At 39.7% G+C, this 24,055-nt stretch overlaps 1 protein-coding gene across 3 annotated transcripts in view; it reads left to right on the plus strand.

The window, feature by feature from the left end:
- DLC1 (DLC1 Rho GTPase activating protein) overlaps nucleotides 1–24,055 on the plus strand; it is a 371,866-nt gene that overhangs the window by 67,567 nt on the left and 280,244 nt on the right. For all 3 annotated transcript variants that reach the window (XM_079778921.1, XM_079778922.1, XM_079778917.1), the window contains exon 3: nucleotides 21,372–21,521. In XM_079778921.1, coding sequence (XP_079635047.1) covers nucleotides 21,372–21,521 — 150 coding nt within the window. The remainder of the gene's footprint in view (nucleotides 1–21,371; nucleotides 21,522–24,055) is intronic.

Below are 24,055 nucleotides of genomic sequence, written 5' to 3' on the forward strand. Positions count from 1 at the left end.
ATTAAATTAGAGTTTGTTATCAAATCCATGGCTCCTTTCCTTTCTCCCTTCAATGAACACAGAGTAATTGGGGAAACCATTGTTTTGTGTTTTCTTGGTATTAGTTCCCAGAAGATTTGGGGGAGGGGGGCATTAACAGAGCATGACTTGTAACATTTATAAAACCAAAGTACCCTGACATCATACATAATTGAAGATAACAGCCTGCATATAATTACATAATCTCATTCAGTCTGTCTATTTTCTAGATAAATTTTACAATTTGTTCCTTGTCACTTTGAGAAAAGAAAACTTAAGAGTCTTGCAATTTATGCCCTGGCTGGTGTGGCTCAGTTGGTTGGAGTGTTGTCCAAACACCAAAAGGTCGTGGGTTTGACTCCTGGCCAGGGCACATACCTAAGTTTCCAGTTCGATCCCTGGTCATGGTAGGCAACCAATCAATGTTTGTCTCTCACATTGATCTCTCTCTCTCTCTCTCTCTCTCTCTCTCTCTCTCTCTCTCTCTCTCCCCCTTCCTCACTCTAAATTTTTTTAATTAAAATAAATAAGTAAAAATAAAATAAAACCATCTTGCAATTTATAATTGGATTTATCATTTAGATATTTGACAATTACATAGTCCCCCCCCCTTCCCCCCTTATCTACAATTTCTATTTCCATGGTTTCAGTTACCTGTAGTCAACCGTGGTCGCAATTATGTGGAAAATTCCTGAAATAACAGTTCATGAGCTTGAACTTGCGCGCCATTCTGAGTAGCGTGATGGCATCTCGAGGCCTGCGGCTCCTCTCGCGGCGGACGTGACTCATCCCTTCATCCGGGTCTCCACCCTGCAGGCGCTCCCATTAGCACGTAGTAGGGCGGTCCTTACTAGATGGACCTCAGGGGTATCCCAGTGCTTGGGTTCAAGTGCCCCTTGTTTTCCTTAATAATGGCCCAGAGCACCAGAGCAGCGAGGCTGGCAGCTCGGACAGGCCAGAGAGGAGCCGGGAAGCGCTGCCTTTGAGTGAAAATGTGAGTACCGCACGTTCAGAGGTTTTGAGAGAGACGGGAAGAGAGACAGCATCCACACAACTTTTATCGCAGTAGATTGTTGTGATTGTTCTTATTTTACTACTAGTTATTGTTGTTTGACTCTGGGCCTAATTTATAAATTAAACTCTAGCGAAGGTGTGCATATGTGTGATTTCTGGTACCCAGTGGGGTCCTGGAACACATCCCCCATGAGTAAGGGGGTTTGGGGTGGGCTACTGTAATCTTGGTTGTAACCATTCACACCCGGGGCAGGCATGTGTGCTCAGGTTATGCAAGAATAACTTTAATACACACTTTTCCCTGACCTGGAGCTACCTCAACAACACGTAGAAGTGTCCTTTGTGGAAATGTGACACTCCCCACCCCCTGGACAGGCAATCCCAGAGATTGCTGTGACCACTGACCACGTTCCTCAAGTCTTACAGCGGAGCACCCTCACGTACTTTCAGCAGTGAAACCTGCCCTTTTTTTTTTTTTTCAAATTAGAAATAGAGTCTTGGTCAAATAATTGCTTCAAGTTCCTGTCTTCTCCCCAAATGTGCATACCTTTTTATAAGTTCTTTCTTTCAGCCTTAAGAGTATGATTCCTTGCCTCTCATAGCTAACCCCTTCACCTGTGTCTCTTCTACCTCCTCCGTAGCTTGGCTCCATCCATTTTCCCTAAATTTCTATGCTATCAACAAGTTTTCCTTCTAAACTGACTCTTGGTCTTCAATTTACAAATTGGGTTTAGCCTCTTCTATCTTCAAGGAAAAGGAGAGGCGAGGCCGGGCAGGGTGGGTTCAGCGAGGAAGGGAAAGGAATGGTGCAACCCTACAGCAGCTACCAGTACTTCGGACACGTGTTTTCTTCTCAGCCCCTTTTTTTGTAAGGCCAGTTTCACATCGTTGTTTTCGTGTTCTTACCTCCTGTTTACAATGCGGCTGATTCTGTCCTACAGCTTCATTACTTTTACAAATCTCACCAGTCATTTCCTAGTTGCCAAAATTGAAAAGAAGAAAAAAAAACACATTTTAATCTTTTTCATGTGTTTTCATTGAAGTCCTTGACACTCTTCATTACCCACATCTCTTCCAATAGGTGAAAGAGATTTTCCAGCCTGGAATGGTGTCAAGCAAAGATCGACCTTAAACTTGACCTAAAACATTGCCTTTTTTAGTGAAAAAAAAATTTGAAAGACTTCTGCAGTAATCCCAAGGTTAAATCTCCATTTGCTTTTTTATAGATTTCATTTTTAGTTATACATATCATCATATATAAATATTACCTGTTGCTTGCATGAGCATACAAGTGGTTCTTAACCTTGATTAAACATTGGAATCATCTAGAAGGTAATTCTAATTATTTTAAAAATCCAGATACCCAGGCCATATTCCTAAACAATTATATCAGACTCTCTGGAGATGGAACCTAGGCATCATTATTTTATAAAGCTCCCTACATAATTCCAATGTGAAGCCCAGGTTCCTACCTCCATCAATAGTCCTCAAATTAGGGAATGCACAGGCGTTACCTGGGAAGTTAATTGGAAATGCAAGAGCCCCTCTCCCCTACAACTGAGATTCTAATCCAATAAACTTGTGTGTATAGGAGTTATAAAACTAGGGTCAAAATGAGAATTCTAACTTTCCTATTAGCATGAGTGCATATAGGATGTATTATATTATTTAGTGATCGGTGATATATTGTTTTATAATTGTTCACACTAATTTTTCTTGGGTGTGTTTTGATTCCAAACTAGATCACAGTTCCCATGTACACCGTTTTTGGTTTTTTTTGTTTGTTTGTTTTTTTGTATCTCCTATAAGCATTTGATTATAGCCAAAGAAATGCAATAAATACCTGCTATAAGCTGACTATAGTTAGTCAGGTCTCATTTTTAACATAGTACTGTTCATTTGATTAAAATAATTTGTGTGGCCCTGGCCAGTATGACTCAGTTGTTAGAGCATTGGCCCTGCACCCTAGGTCTCGGGTTTGATTGCTGTTCAAGGGAATATACCTGGGTTTCAGGTTCAATCGATCCCTACCCCCAGATTGGGGTATGGCAGGAAACCAATCGATAAGTCTCTCTCACACTGATGCTTCTCTCTCTCTCTCTCTCTCTCTCTCTCTCTCTCTCTCTATTTCTCTTTCTCTCTCTCTCTCTCTCTCTCTCTCTCTCTCTATCTCTATCTCTATCTCCCCCTCCCTCACTCCCTCCTTCCCTCCCTTCCACTCTCTCTGAAAATCAGTGGTAAAAAATATCCTTGGGTGAGGATTAATAATAAAATAATAATAAAATAAAAAATAAAGTCATTAATTTAAATAATAATAATAATCTGTATGAAAATAGATTTATTTGGTCAAATTTAGTATCCTGTTGAAACTATGTGATGATAGATCTCAAGTTAAATATTCTCTGTCATTTTCATGAAATAGCATCCTAAGAACACTTTCCAATAAATAGATATTTTGTTATTTTTTAAATTATTTTATTGTTTAAAGTATTACATATGTCTCCTTTTCCCCCCCATTGACCTCTGTTTTGTTATTTTTGACTAGAAAATTTGATAGGGAGACAGAAAACTACTAACTTTAAATAGACAAATACAATCCTATATAATAAAAGCCCAGCAACCAAAACGGCGTAATGACCAGAGACCAGAATGACCATGGCCCCTCAACCCGGCCAGCAGCCCCCCCAGCGAGCAGTTAGGGGTGATCAGACAGGCAGGCGAGCAGTTAGGGGTGATCAGGGAGGCAGGCAGAGTGCTTAGGGGTGATCAGGCAGGCAGAGTGCTTAGGGGTGATCAGGCAGGCAGAGGCGGTTAGGGGTGATCAGGCAGGCAGATGTGGTTAGGGGCAATCAGGCAGGCAGAGGCAGTTAGGGGCAATCAGGCAGGCAGGCGAGTGGTTAGGGGTGATCAGGAAGGCAGGCAAGCAATTAGGGGCCAGCCTTCCAGATTGCAAGAGGGATGCCCGACTGCCAGTTTAGGCCTGATCCACTGGGATCCCTGTGGGATTGAACCTAAACCGGCAGTCGGACATCCACCAAGGGGTCCCAAATTTTGAGAGGGTGCAGGCTGGGCTGAGGGATGATCCCCCCACACACACAAATTTTGTGCACTGGGCCTCTAGTAGCTATGATAAAATGTTACCTGTGAATTTTGGAGATATGGTAAAAAAAAAATTATTATTTCTTTGGACTCATTTTCTATAGTGAGTATTGTGGGAAGCCATTATATTTTATCTACCCAGATCTTTTTATTTCTGTATCTTCTCTTAGGAGACTAATAATCAGATGACCCCCTTCTCTCCACTGCATCTGCATCACAGTCACATCTAAATGTTCAGATAAGCCTATTGGACCAGAATCACAGTTGTAGGAAAGAGGGGAACTTGAATTTCCAATTAACTCCCCAGGTAACTTCTGTGCATTCTCTAATTTAAGATCTATTTATTGATCAAAGTAACCCTGCAGCCCTACCAGAGTCTACTCTGACCTCCTCCATATACTGGTTTACTGTGTAATATATTCTTTGAAGAAATGGTTCTATGTCTTTAAGAAATTTTAAAACCACAAATTAGTCCAATGTTTGTATTTCAAAAATCAGCTAAGTCCTCAGAGAAGTGTTTTTTTGCTGCCCACAAACATGAAACCAGAAAATGGAAAAGCCTTCAGAAGCAAAAAAGAAAAGAAAAGAAAATTAATTTACCTAATAGTAATAAGATATGTCCCCTGCCCTCAGAACCTAAAGTGTAACTATGAGACAAGAATATTGGAAATGGAATAAGAAACAAATAGTAAATACAGGTTGTATTGTAGTATGTGCTTTGGGGTGATCAGGAAAGGTTTTATAAAGAAGGCAGAGCTTGTGTTAGGCTCAAATTTGAGTAAGAATTATAAAGAAAGGAAATATGTGGGTGGACAGCCTGTGCCCTTGCATGAAGGAGGAACTTAGCATGGCATATGAGTAGACTAAGGAAGAGACCATACTAAATGAGCCTAGCAGCTCTGGGATGAGGGAAAGGAGAAAAGGAGTGTAGATTGATGGCTTAGGAGCATTGTATGGAGGACCTTTTGAAGAACAATATGGGTAGTTTTCTCCTGACCTATTTCCTAATTTCTTAAACTTCACAATTCTCCTTTCATTCAGAAAATTTTTACTAAAAGACTATCCAATAAACAGGAGCATATGATCAGGTAGAACTCATTGACTTTCCAGAATGGCAAACACAGGGGAAAACACAGATAGGACTGGGAGCAGGCAAGCAGTTCCACCACCACCCACCATTCCAGTGTGATGGGCTGTGATCGAGCTGGAACAGAGATCAGATCCTGAGAAAGACAGAACTGGGCCCGAACAACCACATGGCATTGCAGAACCTTGGCCTCCAGCCCTGTTCTTTCCAGCATGCCTTACATAGGAAGCACCAACCTTTCCCATGAATGATAACGGGGCAGGGGTCCATTTTGTCAGCATTCCACTACCTTGCAACTTAACAGAATTTCTCAAGGCCAACATCATCAGTATCACCGTAGAGTTTATTAGAAATTCTAAACCTCAGACCCCATTCCCGACCTACTAAATCAGTATCTGCATTGGAACAAGATCTCCAAGTTATTTGCATGTGATTAAAGTTTGAGAAGCACTGCCCAGCTGACTTGGCTCCATGGTTGACCATCAACCTATGAACAAGAAGCTCAAGATTGGATTCCCGGTCAGGCATATGCCCAGGTTGTGGGCTCCATCCCCAGTGTGGGGCGTGCAGGAGGTAGCCGATCAATGATTCTATTTCATCATTGATGTTTTTTTCTCTCACTCTCCCTTTCTCTCTGAAATCAATAAATATATATATATATATATATATATATATATATATATATATATATATATATTTGTTTTAAGTTTGAGAAGCACTGCTTTATTAAAATTGATTTCCTTCAGCCGTTGGCTACGACCAGTATCCGGAGAGCTCTTCAAGGGTCATTTCCACTCGGAAGGCCACCCTGTAGGAAATTCGCCTTGGATAACTTATTTCTTACCTCTCAGACACATAACAGATGGAGAGAAGGCATCCCACAATCTCCTGGGGTGTACTTCTCTTCTGAACTCAAGTCACCCTGGAGTAGTTGCTCAGCATTCCTCAAACTAATAGAAAAACAAACAAGTAGATAAAAGGGTTTCATGCTCAGATATGAATGAAAAATGTTTAGTTAAATAAAGCTATATAACTTTATTTACTTCATGAGTTCTCAAAGCTTTCAATATGACAGTAGACATTATAATGTTTCAGTAAAGAATTATGGAAAGTAAATCGCATAGGAAACAGAATTTCACAAATTTATTTGATTATTCATTTTTCTCAAGTCAAGCCTATTCACATCTCAAATTTAAAAAAAAAAATCCCTGTTAAATCCTCAAATACCAATTAGAAGAATGTTAAAGTAGGGCCACGTGTGCACTTGAGAAAAAATTTATGAGTAAAGTAGAACACATAGCATCTCTTGCCAATGATGTGTTTTCTCATCCTGTGATTTCCCTGGACCCAATGAATGTGTTTGCATCTGTCATTCCTATTCTCTTTCGCCACCTTATTTTTTCACACCAGCTCACACCCACATAAAGACCTAGAAATGGCTGAAATGAAAAAACTAACAAGAAAAACTAAATGTCTTTCCTTCCTGAGCAAATTTTAATCATATTTGCTTGTTCCCAAAAGTCATTTGCATATGGGTTTTTTTCTCTCTGTGACCAAACTGGAAACTCTGCTTCTGGATTTCTAACCAGATTGTCAAGCAGTCAGTATATCTCGTGATCACCATGTACTTAACATTTATTAGGTGCTTTGAGAGGGCAAAAGCATAAGAAGACATTATTCCTAAATTGAGTTTCATTGTAACAAGAGCAGAAATTGTACAACGCTCAAGAGAAAGGCATATAATTTAAAGGTTTATTTAAAGGTCAGATTTATTTCTGACCCCAAGAATCTCACAAATTTTTTTAAGAAAATAGACAAAAATGACTAAGAGAATGGGGCCTATGAGGGCAGTGGGAAAGAATTGTTTAATTCTGGGAGAAAAGGAAATAAGAAAGGAGTCATAGAGAGGATGACTAATAAATTGGGCCCTAGAGAATGAGTATGGTATTTCCACATGAAGTCGGAAAAGGGGTGAATTCTGAGCTGAAGAGTAGCATAGATGTCAAGCTAACAGAGACAGAAGCATATCAAGAATGATTTGTTCAACCTTTACAGATGTTAAGAAAATCCAGTTCCATAGTATTAGGTGTGGAATTACGTTGCATTCAGGAGAATGGCGGTGCACGTTTGAAGAAAGGAGAAATGGGTGGAGACTACAGTGATCCTCGGAGCCGAGCCTGTTGTCCTTGTGTGGGACCCCTCAAGGATAAGACAGAACAGAACAGTGTTGGGACAGGGCCCTAAGGGCCAGAAACTGGCCAAGAGCTGCGAAAAAAACCTTGATGGGAGAGGCCAAAGTTTGGGGGAAGCAGCAGGATACCTAGGACCTTACCTAGAAAGGGAGGCATTTAACTGTGTGGACAAGGAGAGGAGTTGGGAGCTACTCACCGCATTTGCACAGTCATAAAAGAATAGCACAAGGAGTGTGGAATCAAAGCAAACAGCAAGAAGTCCTAAAGTACAAATGAAAGTTTGGGTCACATCTGCGTCAGACAAAAGTCAGGGGAATGAATACTTAAAAGTGACAGGTATAGGCTAACACTGGACAAATCTAAGGAAAACCTATGATACTACAAGAAACCTGACAATAGGGCCTCAATGTAAGTAACTGCAGGGAGAATTGAAGGAAATCCTAGAGTGACAGGCAGATGTAGGCAGTTTTTAAAGAGAAGGAAAGAAATATACAGACTCAGGCAATGTTAGTCCAGGAGGCCCTGTAAGATACTAAGTACATAGACACAGATCTCAGAGGAGAAAGGACTGATTCTTAGACCTACCTTGTCCTTGCTAAGAAGTGTCTCCCAGGCCTCCATTGTCCTATATTTTTAAAGAGAAATATACTCTGATTGGTCTCATTTTCTCCTTCAAGCTTTTAAGTTCTATGATCCTCAAAACAAAGATGGCATAGAGTGAGAGAAAAGCAGGCAAAGAGACTGAGATTGAGGTTCATTTGAATATAGACAGTGTGTCAGAAGAATTTTATTTGAGATATAAAAAGAAAGTATTTATTATGATATAGAAGTAAGTATTCAGATAACTAAAAAAGACTGGTATGCAATTACCACTGCGGTTGATGCTAATAAAAAACCTGCACATCTAGATAGCAACGTATAATTGAAAAAAAGCTATTGAGACTCAGAAAATAAGAGAGAAGTAGTTTTGTTGAATGTCTACTGCTTGACAGTTAATGTTAAATGCTTATTTACATAATAGCTATAAATTCTTTATTAAAAATTGACTGTTACTTAACAGTTACTAGGAATGTTAAGCATGGACATTTACTCTATTTGTACATGATCAAATTGGTCTATTCAAAAAAGGGGGAGAAATAGTTTTTAGGGGACTGTAGGATGTTTTTGCTTTATGTACATTCAACTACAGTCAGTTTGACCATGGCAATGTGACATTTTGCTACAAAATGGTACAATAATGATTGTGACCCAATGCTTCAAAAATTTCAGCAAAATGCAAAAGTTTTATTCACCAGGAGGATTCGTCATTCCCCATGCCCCCTTCTGCCCATGCACAACCCCTCTGCCTCCCAGGGTTCCCATTAGATGAGAGCATGATTGAGAGAGTGAATCACTGTCTACTGTACATTAATCTAAAAATGTCAGACTGTTCGTGCTGCTGCTGTCCTTCCCACCGCTGTTTGTTTGTTTCCCGAGTTTTCCTCTTTGGCTGAATGAAAATACTCCATCCTGTGAACTCGGAGAGCAAGATGTGCCATTCTCTTGACCCACCACACGGCTCCGTCAACATTGATTTGAAACAAACCCTCTAGGGCTGTCTGTGTTCCTGGCAGCGTTTCAATACTAACATGTGGTTAATTTTTTAGAGGGTTTTTCTTCCCCTTCCTGTGCTCAAGAGGAGCCGGGGAGTTTGTGGGAAACAGCAGCTTGATTCGCGCATCTGGGGCGCTCGCATGTTTCCCTTGGAGATAATGACCCTTTCTTCCCAAGGCCTGTTCTTCTGCGGCACGTTGTGTTCTAGAAACTCCGAAGGAGGAGCGTGTCCTAAAATCTTAGAGGGCTTTTCAACAATATTCTTAGACATGGGATGTGAGAGAGTTCATGGACTTCTCACAACTCGCTCCCTCACAAAATTTAGCAATGAATGCATATGTATTATATTTATGGCCATTTATACTCAGTATGCATCGGCCATTATGTTAGTAAATGCACAAGTTGCTTGTTATAAATACTTGCGCACAGCAGGTCAGTTCGATCAAGTAGCTAATTTCTGACCAAGAGAACAAAAAATATCTTAAGGCAAATAATAGAGAGCTGACTTATTTAACCATTACTGTTAAGTTTTTCCAGGTAGGACAATAAGTAATTTTATTCTGTTCTAACTTCCATAGTTCATAGAAACTGTCTGATGGAACTATTGCTATTTTCAATAACATAAGGAACTATCACCTTAAAAATCTTACTAATGGAATAAAAACATTTCTTAGGGTCATTTTATTTACTTCCTATTATCTTAGTTATAGTAAAATTTACATTGGGGTTATATTTTGATGAACAAATAACAGAATCTTAAAAATAAGGAAATCATAATTCCTATTTTCCCCTTGGGTGGACTTTCTAAGTCTGTAATGGATCAACACTCTCAATCCACAAGGAGACATTTAGAATAAAACCATCCAGTCCTTCCTTTAACTTCAGTAGAAGAGCATGTCCTTCCAATTATTTTATCAATAATGGTGACAGGTTTACTGAAAGATCCATGCTTTTTCATGTATTTGGCTTTTTGTCATCAGCAAACATCTGTTGTTGAATAAAATTTGAATAGAATTTCATTACATTGAGTAATGACACACACCAAAGCAGAAATTGCATGGAAATACCATTTCTGATTAAATAGTCCCAGAATGCTTCAAGAGTGTCTTGCAACTTGATATGTGTAAAAATATATCATCATGGATGTTTTATATTAGGATTCAACCGTTAGCCACAAAGAACAGTGAGGTAAAATCTTATTGACCTAGCAGAGGACCCTCCTCATCGGCTTCTAGAACATCTCGACTTTTGCAAGTCACTTAAATGACAAATCTAGGTTAACCTTGAGACAGAGGAAATATTGCATCACCAGAGACCCCATACAGAAGTGACCCTGCCCAGGAATAGGGACTGCGAAGAAGACAAAAAGAGTGCACTTTCTTTTTCCACTTTCGATATATTTTGCAAAGACATAATTATTTTCCTTGTAAAAATAGCATAAGATCTGGAAAAGGGGAGTTGGTGGGTGAAGCGAAAAAGTGGAAAGATAACATTCATGGTAAGCTCAGGGGACAAGGCAAACCAATACAGTTCAATTTAATACAACAAATCTTTAGGTGTGTTCAGTGTATATCTTTCATTGTGCTTTGCACAACACTTTAACCAGAGCTAGGCTCACACCACCCCTCAACTCAATCAGAATGCAAACCTATTTTTAACATGCTTTATGTCCTTTTATATCACAGCACACCTTGCACTTTCATGCCTTCCGTCTTCCTAGTCTTACTAACTCAGTTTGTCTTCTCTATGAATCTTACCCCATTTCACCTGAATAGAATCTCTTTTTTCCTTTTTTTTTAAAAAATTGTTGTTCTGTTTAGTTTTGTTTGGGTTTATTTGTTTGCTTTCTTTAATAGAATTTTGTTCTAAAACTAAACACAAACTCATTTTATTTGCTTTTAGCTGTTTGCATGTCAGTCTACTAAATGTTATATAAAATTCTTGAAAGAAGAGAGGATTTGTTTGATCTCTTCTACACAACACAGTGTTATCTATATATAGTTCAATAAATATGGGGGGGGGAGGGGATGTAGTTTATATAGCCTCTTCCCAGAAACCAGGACTAAAGAAAGTTAAATTGGCCAATTTGCTAATGGGCCAAGAGTAACTTAAACATTCAAAAAGAAGAGCCTTACAGTAGCCAAAATACCCATCTGTCAACTAATGTATGCAGCTATCATGTGTAGTTTTCCAGGGTATATTTTAACCTTCTCTCCAGCTACCTTCTCCTTCAGTCAAAATCTAGGATGCCAATTGTTTCTTGATATTACTAATCTTAGACAATTCTGTATTAGGGGAAAAAAAACAACTGCATGATACTTAAAGTCCTTTCCAGCTCCAAGTTACTACTTTTTGGTCTGTTTCATTATTTTACCATGAAAATAGAATTTTATCACTGAGTACTGTTTCATCTACCTTGGGCTTCTGAGAAGAGTGATACTGTATTGTCCTAAACCCCACTTTTTGAAAACACAGAAAGTTATTTTAATTATTGGTTCAACCCTCATTAAATATGTAATACACACACACACACACACACACACACACACACACACACACTGAGTGGCCAGATTATTATGATCTCTGAATGCATAATAATCTGGCCACTCAGTGTATATCCTATATAATAAAAGGCTAATATGCAAATTGTCCCCTTGATCAGGAGTTCTACCAGCAAGCAGGCTGGCTAACCGCCCATGTCCCCTCCCCCTGGCCAGGCTGGCTGGACCCCACCCATGCACGAATTCATGCACCGAGCCTCTAAAATATATATACTGAGTGGCCAGATTATTATATGTTCAGAGATCATAATAATCTGGCCACTCAGTGTATATACACTAGGGGCCCGGTGCATGAAATTCATGCCCAGGGGGTGGGGAGGTTGGGGTCCCTCAGCCCAATCTGCACCCTCTCCAATCTTGGAACCCTCAGGGGATGTCCTACTGATGTCTTAGGCCTGCTCCCCATGGTCTCTGCTCTCTGCGGACTTGCCTGCTCAATGCCACAACAGGCCCTGGTGTCTGCTCTCTGTGGGGGCCTGCTTGCTCATAGCTGCCAGGGCCAGGAGCAAGCAGGGCCCTGCTGTCTGCTCACTCACTGCAGGGGACATTCCCACCCCACCCCCAGCCACTTGTGCATGCACCAGCTGGGAGTGCCTGGGTCCCGGGGATGTTCCCGCCCCACCCCCAGTTGCTCTGCACCTGCACGCATAAGCCCAGAGTGGCCGGGGTCGTTCTGGGGACCCCAGCTGCTCCGGGCCTACACACGGGCCTACAGGCTCAGAGCGTCCTGGGTCACGAGGACACCTGTCCCCGGGATGCAGGCCGCTTGGCGCCGGTGTGTACACAAGCGGCCGCCCCACCCCCAACTGCTCTGTGCCTGTGTATGCAAATTAACCCGCCATATTTGTTGGGTTAGTTTGCATACTCACTCCTGATTGGCTGGTGGGCATCGTGGAGGTATGGTCAATTTGCATATTTCTCTTTTATTAGTGTAGATATATACTTCAAACCATAATATTTTAAGAAAACCTGAATCCCATTTTAAAATGCCATTTAATATTATTCACGTAAGCTCTCTAACTCATAAGCCTTATTGGTCACATTTTTACTTGTACTTATTTGTGTTTATATGATTGATAAGCCAAAGAATTACTACTCATCATAGGAAATCGGGGCAAATCAACTCCACAAGAGACTCACATATTATTGAATTTGACCATTTGAATTAAAAATCATATAAACCTTTGGGTCTCTTTTATGATTACACTAGAGGCCCAGTGCACAAAATTCATGCACAGGGTGGGGAGGATCCCCTCAGCTCAGCCTGCACCCTCTCCAATCGGACATCCCTCTCACAATTCTGGACCACTGGCTCCTGATTGCCCCTAACTGCCCCCCCTGCCAGCCTGATCACCCCTAACCACCTCTGCCTGCTGGCCTGGTCACCCCCAACTGCCCCCCACTGCCGGCCAAGTCTCCCCTAACTGCCCCCCGCTGCCGGCCTGGTCGCCCCTCACTGCCCTCCCTGCCAGCCTGGTCGGCCCTAAATGCCCCCCCCTCACCATCCTGGTTGCCCCACGCAGCCTGCTGTTCAGTCATTAGGTCGTCCCTCACTAACCCCCTGCCAGCCTGGTTGCCCCACACAGCCTGTTTGGTCGTCGGTCCATTTGTTTTGGTCATAACAGCCCCTGGCTTTTTATATATATATGGATAGTTTTTATGGAGAGCAAGCAAGGCCTATAGATAAGGAAAATGCTTTTTTCAGTGTGCTAGATTCCCTAGGCAGAAATTTGGGTTGAGTTATTACCATATTGGGAAAGAAGAAGGCATTGTTTGGTTTCCTTATGCACAAGAGAAAGGCAAACAAACAGGTCTTAATGATCTCAGGGAATTAGAGGATGAGTAACCTCAAGATTTTGGAAGCAAAAGGCTATTTTTCAAATATCCCTTTCCCTAGAAATGTTATACCACAAAGATGTTTTAGAGTTGTAAGTCTCATAAGGACACAAACAATGAATCACTCTCCTGCCAACACATTTTCTAATCAGCGATTCTGAAAATTCTCTACAATTAAAGAGTTAAAGTTCCCATTATAGCTATTCCTGCTTTTTTTCTCTAGAAACGTTGACTTTTAGAGATTGGCAGTATTATCTTAATGATCATTAAAAATTGGGTCTTAGCAGGTAACTAATTGTGACGTAATCAAAAAATACTGTTGAGTCCTACTATGTGCATTCCTATGCTAGGTACTTCAGTGGTTATAGAGAAGCATGGGGCCCCGTCTGTTCTGTGAACTTTAAAAATTGATTAAGGAGACGATATGTGCATGAAATGCTTAATAATATAAGAGAGCTACTACGTACTAGTTATTCTTTTTTAAATTAGTAATCATTGAAAAAATATCAATAAAAGAAATATTTATGTTAAAAGTAAATTATATAATCCTGGAATTTAATAGTCATTTATTTTTATTCATATTTTAAAAAAACAACCAAGGATGGGTATCCTTCCAGATCTTTCTTTTGTGCTTCTGTATATGTGCATATAAATATACACTGAGTGGCCAGATAATTATGATCTCTGAATCATAATAATCTGGCCACTCAGTGTATATTCCTATATAATAAAAGGCTAATATGCAAATTGTCCCCTCGACCAAGAGTTCGACCGGCAGGCAGGCCATCCAACTGCCCATGTCCTCTCCCCCTGGCCAGGCTGGCCAGACCCCACCCATGCACGAATTCATGCACCGGGCCTCTAATATATATTGAGTGGCCAGATTATTATGCGTTCAGAGATGATAATAATCTGGCCACTCAGTGTAGATATACAGAAGTTTGCTATGTGTGCATGTATAGTGCTTATTTGGTACCTAAAGAGTTTCATGCTATATGCCCTAGCCCATGGCTCAGCTGTTGAGCATCATCCAGTGCACTGAAAGGTCTCCAGTTCAACTCACAGTCAGCACAAAGTCCAGGATTGGGGCTGAATCTCCAGTAGGGGGAGGCAGCCAATTGATGTTTCTCTTTCATCTCTCTCTCTCTCTCTCTCTCTCTCTCTCTCTCTCCCTCCCTCTCTCCCTCTCTCTCCCTCCTTCTCTCCGTCCCTCCCTCCCTCACTTCCACTCTCTCTGAAAAGCAATGGGAAAAAAATGTCCTCATGTGAGGATAACAACAAACAAAACAAAGCAAAAAAAGCCACAGACTTACCTCATGTAATAGTAGTGAACAAATATATAAAAATTGACTATAAACTTCTTCATCCACAGAAGATTTAATACAAAACATTAACAACTTAAATAAATCTGCAATTCTAAAATGATCACAAAAGCAGCCTCATGCATTTTTCACCATTTATTTTGTTACTAAAAAACAAAGCAAAATGACAAGTCTTAGATTTGCCTAGGATTACAACACTGAGTAAGATACTGAGAAAAGAACATTTCCATTCATTGAAGTTGTGTAACTAAACTTAAGCGGCAATTACTGTTTATTCATTCAGGGAAACAACCTTGTCAAAGACCTCTCTATTGGAGCGACATTGTACTTAAAACTAAGGGTTTTCTCTGACAGCCTGAGGCAGGGAAGTGTGTTGAGCCAAAGGAGTATTATTACCTGGGTCAAAAATAGAGTTTTCCGAAAAAAGCACAGAATTCCCAGTTACATTTGAATTTCAGATAAACAACAACAACAACAAATGGTTTTGTATAAATATGTCCCAGGCAATATGGCCCCATACAATATTTGTACCTATGCCAAAATTAAATATTTTTGTTTTTCTAAAATTTTAATTTAATTGGCCATGCTATACTTTTATTGGCAATCCTAAATGCAAATGAGAGCGAACATGGAATATTTGAGAAGCCAAAGGAAGTTCAGTTCTTTAGCAGACCATTTTCCAAAACATAGTATGGTCTATGGGAGAATACATCACGTAGTAGAAGGATTTGTTATTTTGATAATTTTGTAATTTGGTATGCATCAGAAAGATATAAGATGATCTATACAGCATTTATATATTAAAAGTGCATCCTTAACTGTAAAAAGGTGAGTCTAATTAAAGACAAATATTAAGAGATATAGAGTGGTGGTCCACAGGATAGCTGACACTTGAGGAACATGGGGCAAAATCAGGGAGAGTGATGAGAGGTAAAACTAGATAAGTTGACCAAAGTCAAGTCAATATGAGACAGTTTTTCTAAATTAAGTCATTTTTATCAAAAAAAAAAAATAATAATAAATTTTACTTATGTCTTTGTTGCAAAGAAAAGACCTCATTATATTCCTGAAAACATTTTATGGAATTTTAATGTTAAATAGATATTTTTCTTATGTTTTCAAACCAGGGAAAAGTCCTGTCTCCTTTAATACCTGAACCCAAGCAAAGAACTATTGAGAGCGGGAATGGGTTATAAGAAGTCAATGGAGGGAAACGGAGACATATGTAATACTTTCAACAATAAAGTCTTTTTAAAAAGAACTACTGAGAATTGCAAACAAACAAACAAACATTTTAAAAACCACTGCAGGGATTTTCAGATATTGCTTTGTGTCTCTCAATGTATTAAGTAACCCTGAATGTCAATCTCCACCTTTAGCACTTAAAGGGAAAACTGGTTTCAGAATGCATAGCAAATTATTTAGGTACAGATTATATCCCAGTCCCAAAAATGGGCCTTTGAAGCCAGTGGAGGGAGATTTCCCTGGACAGAGGAATCGCCGCCCACACAATTCTCTGCCTGGGTCACACCTGCCTCTTCTGAGCACTCTTCAGGACCAGCTGCAAAAACGTCCTTTGAAACTATTCGGGAGACTCTGTGTGCAATTTACAAAAGCCCCAGCTCAGAAATGCTCCACCTGAAGTCTAGTTGGAGTTTAAAAATCAAGCAAAGGAGAGACCTATTTTCTTCCCAGGCCTTATAAATAGGAGATAAGTAGGGGGTGAACATAAACATTCAATATAAGGCCACCATTTACATTTCAGTTAAAAATTCCTTGCAGCAACTTCAAATGAGGATATTACTTGTCACTCTTCACCACCTAATATTAAAATGATAGTGGCACGTGTTATTAATTAAAGATAATATACAAAGGTTTTGTGGTTGAACAGACTATATCTGACAAATAGGAAGTAGTTGCTGGTTTGTTTTCTTACCTCCCATTCTACATAAGTTGCAGCTTGAAATGCGCCAGAATAAAAAGTAAGGCTGACTTTGTTTAGCTTGCCTAGAAATTCTGACATAGGATAATTACATTAACTCTAGCTTACTGTCGATTCAAATGAAAAATCTTTACTTCTTGTGAAAAAAAAAAGGAGTAAATAAACTTAGGGTTCTTTAGGCAGGATATTATTTCAAGAAAGGAAAGTCTAGAATGAGGAATTTATTGTCAAATAAAATGTATAACACTAATATGAGATTTCATACTAGTCCAGCTGGCTACAGATCAAATAATTCAGAAGGAAGTTGAGCCAAGTCTTTTGCTAAAAGGTCCCTTTCTTTTACGGGGGGGAGCAGGGAGCATTACCAGCCCAGAATAGCCAGTAAGATGCCTATGGAATCAAAGACAGTGTAGGAGCCAGAACCTTGGATTATGAGTCAGGAAGTCTTAGTTCTATTCCTAGCCCAGCCTGTAATTTATTACGGCTGTCTCTGATGCCACCACTCATTGACAAGCAGAACATTCAGGCGATGCTGTATTTGCTCAGCCAAATGTCCACTCTTCGGAAGCATCTGGGTATTTTACTGGATTTTTTTGCTTTTCTTCCAAATGCTTAGATTGGGAAAACAGAGCCTGTGCGTCTCTGGGGGAGGCACTCCCCTTCACTGGTCTTCATATCTGCCCAGTCTGTAAAAGACCTGGTCATTTGTATCCCCTCACCACCCCCCAATTGTGCTGTGTTCTGTATTGTTCAATGAAGAGCATCTGAAGAAAGAGGAGGGTTGGAATTCTCTTCCCCAGGTGCAAGGAAAGAAGGGTAGTCTAGGCCCCTGTTTAGAGGCTTCCCGGAGAGAACGACCCCTTAAAAGCCCTGTATATCTCTCCCCCAGATACCAGGTGATCCAAGTGGCTTCACTGCCCATGGACTCTCCATGAGCACCATGTGGCTTGGCCATATTAGGTTTTGATAACAAATCAACTTGAACAGAAGTCTCTCTCCTAATTTGACTAAGTAGCCACTGACTTGTGTCTGAAAGAGATTTTTTTCCCACAGTAGCTTCATGTATTATCTGTACCTTGAAAACAGCTGGTTACATTCTCGAGACAACAGAATGTTTCTGTTCTTAACAGGACGCAGGCACATATTGGGAAAAGGAGGCATAGGTCATACCGTTGGCTCAAGGTCAGTTCACAGTCCACTAAATACTGTTTCTTCACTCAAAAAGCAGATTGTGGCTATCCCAGTAAGAATACCCTGCCCGTGTTCTAAACAGGCCCTTAATCTTAGGCTGCATTAAAAAGGGTATAGAACATGGTGGGAGGTACTTGCCTCCTCTGCCTTGGTCAGAGAACACATACAGTAATATGTTAACTCTGGGCACCAAACATTACTTGGGTCATTGACAAAATTTTATCATATCCAGAGAACAGTTGACAAAACTAGTGAACATTTGGAAGCATATTATATGTGAAATAATGAAAAGAACTGAAGATGATCCACCTAGAAAAGGTAAAGGTGGGCATAACATAGTTCTTCAAATAGTTGAAAGGCTATTTCAGGGAACAGATACTGCTTATGCTATCTAGTTCTGCAGGAAGGACCTGGGAAGTTAGGGGAAGGCAGAATTTGACTTTGTAACACTCCTAAAGATTATAACTGTACAAATATGAAATAGGTTCTCCCTAGAGAATGATATATAGCACATAGTAGATGGCCAATAAACATGTCTTGGATAATTGTTAAGTAAAGATGTAAAGACCTGGACTAGATGTTTTAAAGGTTTTTTTGCAATTGATTTGTAGTCATTGGTGTTTTTCTGAAATGTAGTTTTTGGAAGGAATGGGAACCTGGTTGCAGAAGTTGAAGAAAACATACATGATGCCTAAATGTCTCTCTCTCTCTCTCTCTCTTCATTTCCATCTCCATCTCCATCTCTGTCTCTTCTCTACATCCTCAGAAAGCTCTTTTGGACCACCCTATACAAAGTGAAACACTACCCCCCAAGTTACTGTGTATCTCGTTACCCTTTTTATTTTCTTCATATATTTGTCTTGTTTGCGAACATGTTAATTTTCATTGTCATCTTCTCATGGTTGACTATAATATTCAGGAAAGCAGTGATTTTATACTTGTTATTCACTGATGAATATTGTATCTCTTTAATAGTGGTTGGCCCAGAACAGCTATGACTGCAGGAGAGAAGGAAAGAAAGATAGGAGAGAAGAGAATCTGGCATTTTGGCCTTTATTTAAGGGCGGTTAAGTTACTGAGATACTGAGAAGTTTGTTAATAGGCAGCTTCACTTCTTAAGAAGTTAGTTTCTCTTCATGGACGAGAATGACAGCATGCAATGAAAGCTCCACTGTAGAAGTTAATGTAGTAGCCAAAATCTGCAAGGACACATCTCTGTTTTCAGGCATAAGCTATTTACTGGAGTTCAGCCATGGACGTATGAAAGGTTAGAAACTTGAAAACTATTAATACTTGGGCTTTAAAAACAAGAACAATAATATTTATCCAAAGCATCTGATTTGTAGTCAACTCTATTTTGTGAAGTTTTATGGCTGTGTATGTAACATGTGATACTGGCCTGTGTACCTGACACTTCAGGATGAATGTAATGACTGGTGATTAAGGAGAAGCATCATGAAAGAAAGGAAAAAACAATGGGCTATTTCTCTAAAGAAATACTGTAGACCAGAGCTGTTTGGTTTTATTTCTTTTGGCAAATCATTACAAATAATTTGATGTTCAGCCCATGGATGTGAAAGTGTTTTTAAGGCACAATCTCAACATCCAGTTAATTAAAAAACAAATTGTTTCTGAGACTACCGCTACAGGATATACTGCTTTATCCAACATTAATTTGGTAGCCGGAAAAACATCAAAATATATTCTCTAAGGCTTTGGGAGGTGTTATTTCACCGACTCCTATTGACTTCATTATTCTTATCCCTGAAAACATCTTGCATGGGCAGTGTATAATTGGACTCTATGTCTGCCAGGTAGAAAAATGTAACTTTTGTGCTTGAAGATGTTACAACTGGGAAGCAAAAGACAATCACACAAAAACTGTGACTATAGAGATGCAAAGAACAATATCTTGTCAAACAACTTTGGTTTAAAAAGAAAGGAATTATACAAGCAAACACATCAGAGGAATAATTAAGGGGACTTTGAGTCTTCTATTCAGTCAGAGTTTTCCATTTTCTGGATTATCAAAAAGAAAATTAAGCTGAATATTCTTAATTTATTCTCAAAATTAATGTCTTTGGGGAAAGAGTACTAGCTCTTTCACTTTGACATTAATCTGTTAATGAAGCACAAGTTTAGCTTGCCAAAATAACTTATCTATATATTAACTTAATTAATGATTCTTTAACCAACTTAATCTAGGAAATCAATTCTTTGACATCTTAAAGATAATTCTTTATAACATTAACAATCTGCTCTAGTTGTTCAAGGTACAGAGACCCCTATAGAATTAGATTAATCCATGAAATTTCCCTAGTCCTTATTCTTTGGTGGTTCTTCCTAATGGTGGCTTGGGAATGTAGGAAGATTAAAAGAAAAATGTCAAAAACGAACTAAAAGATCTGATTCAGATAGTCAACTCAGCCATCCCACTAGTAATGCCATCACCTAAGCAAAGGCTCCAACCTGTTCCCTTATACCCACACCCTTTAGGCTTCTGTTGTGATATATTTCCCTTTGAGGTTGCCACTGGTGGTCCTTTCAAAGCTGATTTCACCTAGGCAAATATCTCAGACAGATGAGAAGATGGCAACATGAGTCACAAATGATAATTTCCCTCAAAAGCGTTCTCTCTTAGTCCATTGCATCCCTCAATAGAATCTTACTATGCTTTTCCTGATCTTTTTTTCCCCCCAATACTCTGCCCAACCCTGATACCTTACACAACACACAAGGAATTTGGAAGATTTCTAATATTAATTGACTTGATTTGAACATCCAAGAATAGTAAACAGTCATGCCCAAATAACTCTATATAGTAAATAAGACGCTTTGGCTATTTCTATAAGCAACAGTATTTTCATTAATATATGTCTATATTATAGAGAATGTAGAATGAGTAACCAACATAATTTACAAAAATATATACGATTGTGTGGGCTTTTTTCAAAAGTTTGTGAGCAGGAAAGAAGATTGCTAAGAAATATTGACAATAAAAGCTTGAAGCAATACTAGGAAAATGGCTCCATGCAACAAAAAAAACCAACAAAACAAAACAAAAACTTGTTCTATGCACAAACTGAAAACCTGCCTCATTTGATTTGGTTCCAGAAATATTCTCTTATGTGTCTCCTTAAATGTCTAACCACAAATAATTTATTAGTATGTTACAGTTGATTTGTCCTGGACAAGAGTAGTATAACTTTTCTTAAGAATAATTAATTGGAAAGTGGTACATATGTATCAGTGCTCATTGATGTTGTACTTCCTTTTCATTGTGCCTTGATCCAAAGGGTATGTATTTAATATTCATGTCAAATGCTTTCTTGGCAGTTGGTTAGTATCTTCCCAATGAAGAGCCTATTGATGGTACAGAACAGAACTTCTCTTTCCCCTTAAGTAGAAGACTGCCTATTATTCAGTGTCCTTTTTGTCACATTGAAGAACAGGGCACTTCTTATTCTTTCCAAGAAATGGCCTTTTAGATTCATAACAACATGTTCTGTTCCTCAGGAAATAAAAGAAGATCGAGATAGGGCGCGGCTTGACTCCATGGTGCTGCTAATTATGAAACTGGACCAACTTGACCAGGACATTGAGAACGCTCTCAGCACCAGCTCCTCTACATCCAGCACACCAACCAACCTGCGGCGGCACGTTCCTGTGAGCCTTCCACTTTCCACTTCTGTTCCATGAGCATGTTATCACTTTACCTAATGCAGTCCCTCTTACAAATGAAACATCTTTGATGGCAGCATCTACCCACGTGCGACCCTAAACATGTTCCATAAAACTCACTCAAATACTTCTGTTTCATGCAGAGTCATAAGAGAAGTGTGTGAGTCAAAAGAAAATGGTTATTATTAGTTAGACAGAAAGAGGTTCATTCTGGGAAATTATGCTTCCTAAGTGATTAAATCCTCTTCAGATGGTTGTTTCCCTAATTATCAGTGTTCAACAATATGCTATAAGCACAATTAGCAATGCTATGTCTATCTTATTTAGTATTTTATTTCCAGTGCCTACAAATTTACATTGCATGTAGAAGATGAATAAATATTTGCTGCATGGATGAATGGGTGGATGGATGGATGGGTGAATGGGTGGAGAGACCCATCCAGAATACTACAAGAAAGAATTTAGATCAATTTGAAAGTACTCTAAAACTAACTCATTGAAATACAATAAGTAGGACAGAGGTGATAATTTTGTTCTACTGTGTATTAATTTTATATAAGATGTACACTCCTCAGAGATTCTGACACTCAAAATTTGAAAGACACAGATTCTAGACTGACTATATACTTTGCATATTTAATATTAGTTCCATATTAAATGGCTTATATCTTGGAAATCAGCAAATGTGATGGTAGATGTATTTATAATTAAGCCATGCATTCCTTTTCCATTAATCTGTTATTTTCATTATGCAATAATGAACATATTAAGTGAAGAAATTATGCATTTACCTAAGAGCAAAGGGACATACAATCCTATACATAAGTTTCAGCACCTTTCAAAATAGGACTGTTCTATATCAAATCTTTTAATTAGTATACAGTAGTTCTACAGTTGATTCTGTAGTTACTTAAGGTTCATTCTGACTGTGGGACAGAATATTTCAAAGTCAATAAACAAATTAAAATAATAACTTTAGTATTATTTTAGTATATAATAGATATTATTATAAGTTTTTGACATATCCTATATAATAATGGTGTAATATGCAAATTGACCATCACTCCAACACACAAGATGGCCACCCCCATGTGGACACAAGATGGTCGCCACAAGATGGCCAGCAGGGGAGGGCAGTTGGGAGGGGCCAGGCCTGCAAGGAAGGACAGTTGGGGGTGATCAGGCCTGCAGGGGAGGGCAGTTGAGGGGGACCAGGCCTGCAGGGGAGGGCAGTTGGGGGGGCCAGGCCTGCAAGGAAGGACAGTTGGGGGTGATCAGGCCTGCAGGGGAGGGCAGTTGAGGGGGACCAGGCCTGCAGGGGAGGGCAGTTGGGGGGGGCCAGGCCTGCAAGGAAGGACAGTTGGGGGTGATCAGGCCTGCAGGGGAGGGCAGTTGAGGGGGACCAGGCCTGCAGGGGAGGGCAGTTAGGGGGGGACCAGGCCTACAGGGGTGGGCAGTTGGGGGCGACAAGGCTGGCAGGGGGTGGCAGTTAGGGGTGATCAGGCTGGCACGCAGAGGCAGTGAGGGGCGATCAAGCTGTCAGGGGGGCCCTAGTTAGGGGTGACCAGGCAGGCAGGCAGGTGAGCGATTAGGAGCCAATGGTCCAGGATTGTGAGAGGGATGTCCAACTGCCGGTCTATACCAGCAGTTGGACATCACCCAAAGGGTCCTGGATTGGAGAGGGTGCAGGCTGGCCTGAGGGGACCCGCCCATGCACAAATTTTGTGCACTGGGCCTTTAGTATTAACATATTATTCCTCACAACATTTTTCAAGTGAGTAAAAAGCATGGAGAAGTTGCTAATTATATGTATCAGAGATGGGATACAAACCCAGCCAGTCTCAATCCAGAGCCATGTCATGTGACCACTACACCATACTGTGCTCTAGCTGACTATAATGGAAATCTAATAGCTTGAACAAAAAAAAAATTAAAAGTGAATATGAAATTAAATACTTCAACCAGAAAGCTAGCAGAAATGGCATTTTTATTTTTGCCTATAACCTTTTGGATAATTTTTTCGTATCCTTCAGGATTCATCTCAAATATTTTCTTTACAGTGAAGTCTTCCCTAAATCTCCTCTGTCTTCCCACACATCAATTATTCCATCCCTGGTAGAAATACAATGAAAGTAATCTGAAGACCAATAAGAAGGGATCTTTAAACTTGTTTACATATGAAGGGTATATAGAAGTATCATACTCATTTTCGTCAGCATTTTTAAAGCCAGACATAACCATATTTTTCAATAGGAGGTCCTTAGTACTTCTTTGCTATTAATGTAGGAATAGAACACATTTTCTCTTTTAAAATTGTCTGGTGTGAATTGTTCATCTCTCTCACTATCTCTTTAATCTCTCCACTTTTCCCTCTACATTAAACTTTCCTCAGTCCCCAAGTATGTAGGAGAAAACCCACAGCCCATATTTCTGCTAAATGCAACTCCATATTGTTGTCTTCATGTCAGAGAATAACATAGACCTTACCTGTTAGAGATGCTCCTTTGTTGAAAAGTAAA

Source organism: Cnephaeus nilssonii, assembly GCF_951640355.1.
Source record: "Cnephaeus nilssonii genome assembly, chromosome: 8".
In the NCBI taxonomy this organism is placed as follows: domain Eukaryota; kingdom Metazoa; phylum Chordata; class Mammalia; order Chiroptera; family Vespertilionidae; genus Cnephaeus; species Cnephaeus nilssonii.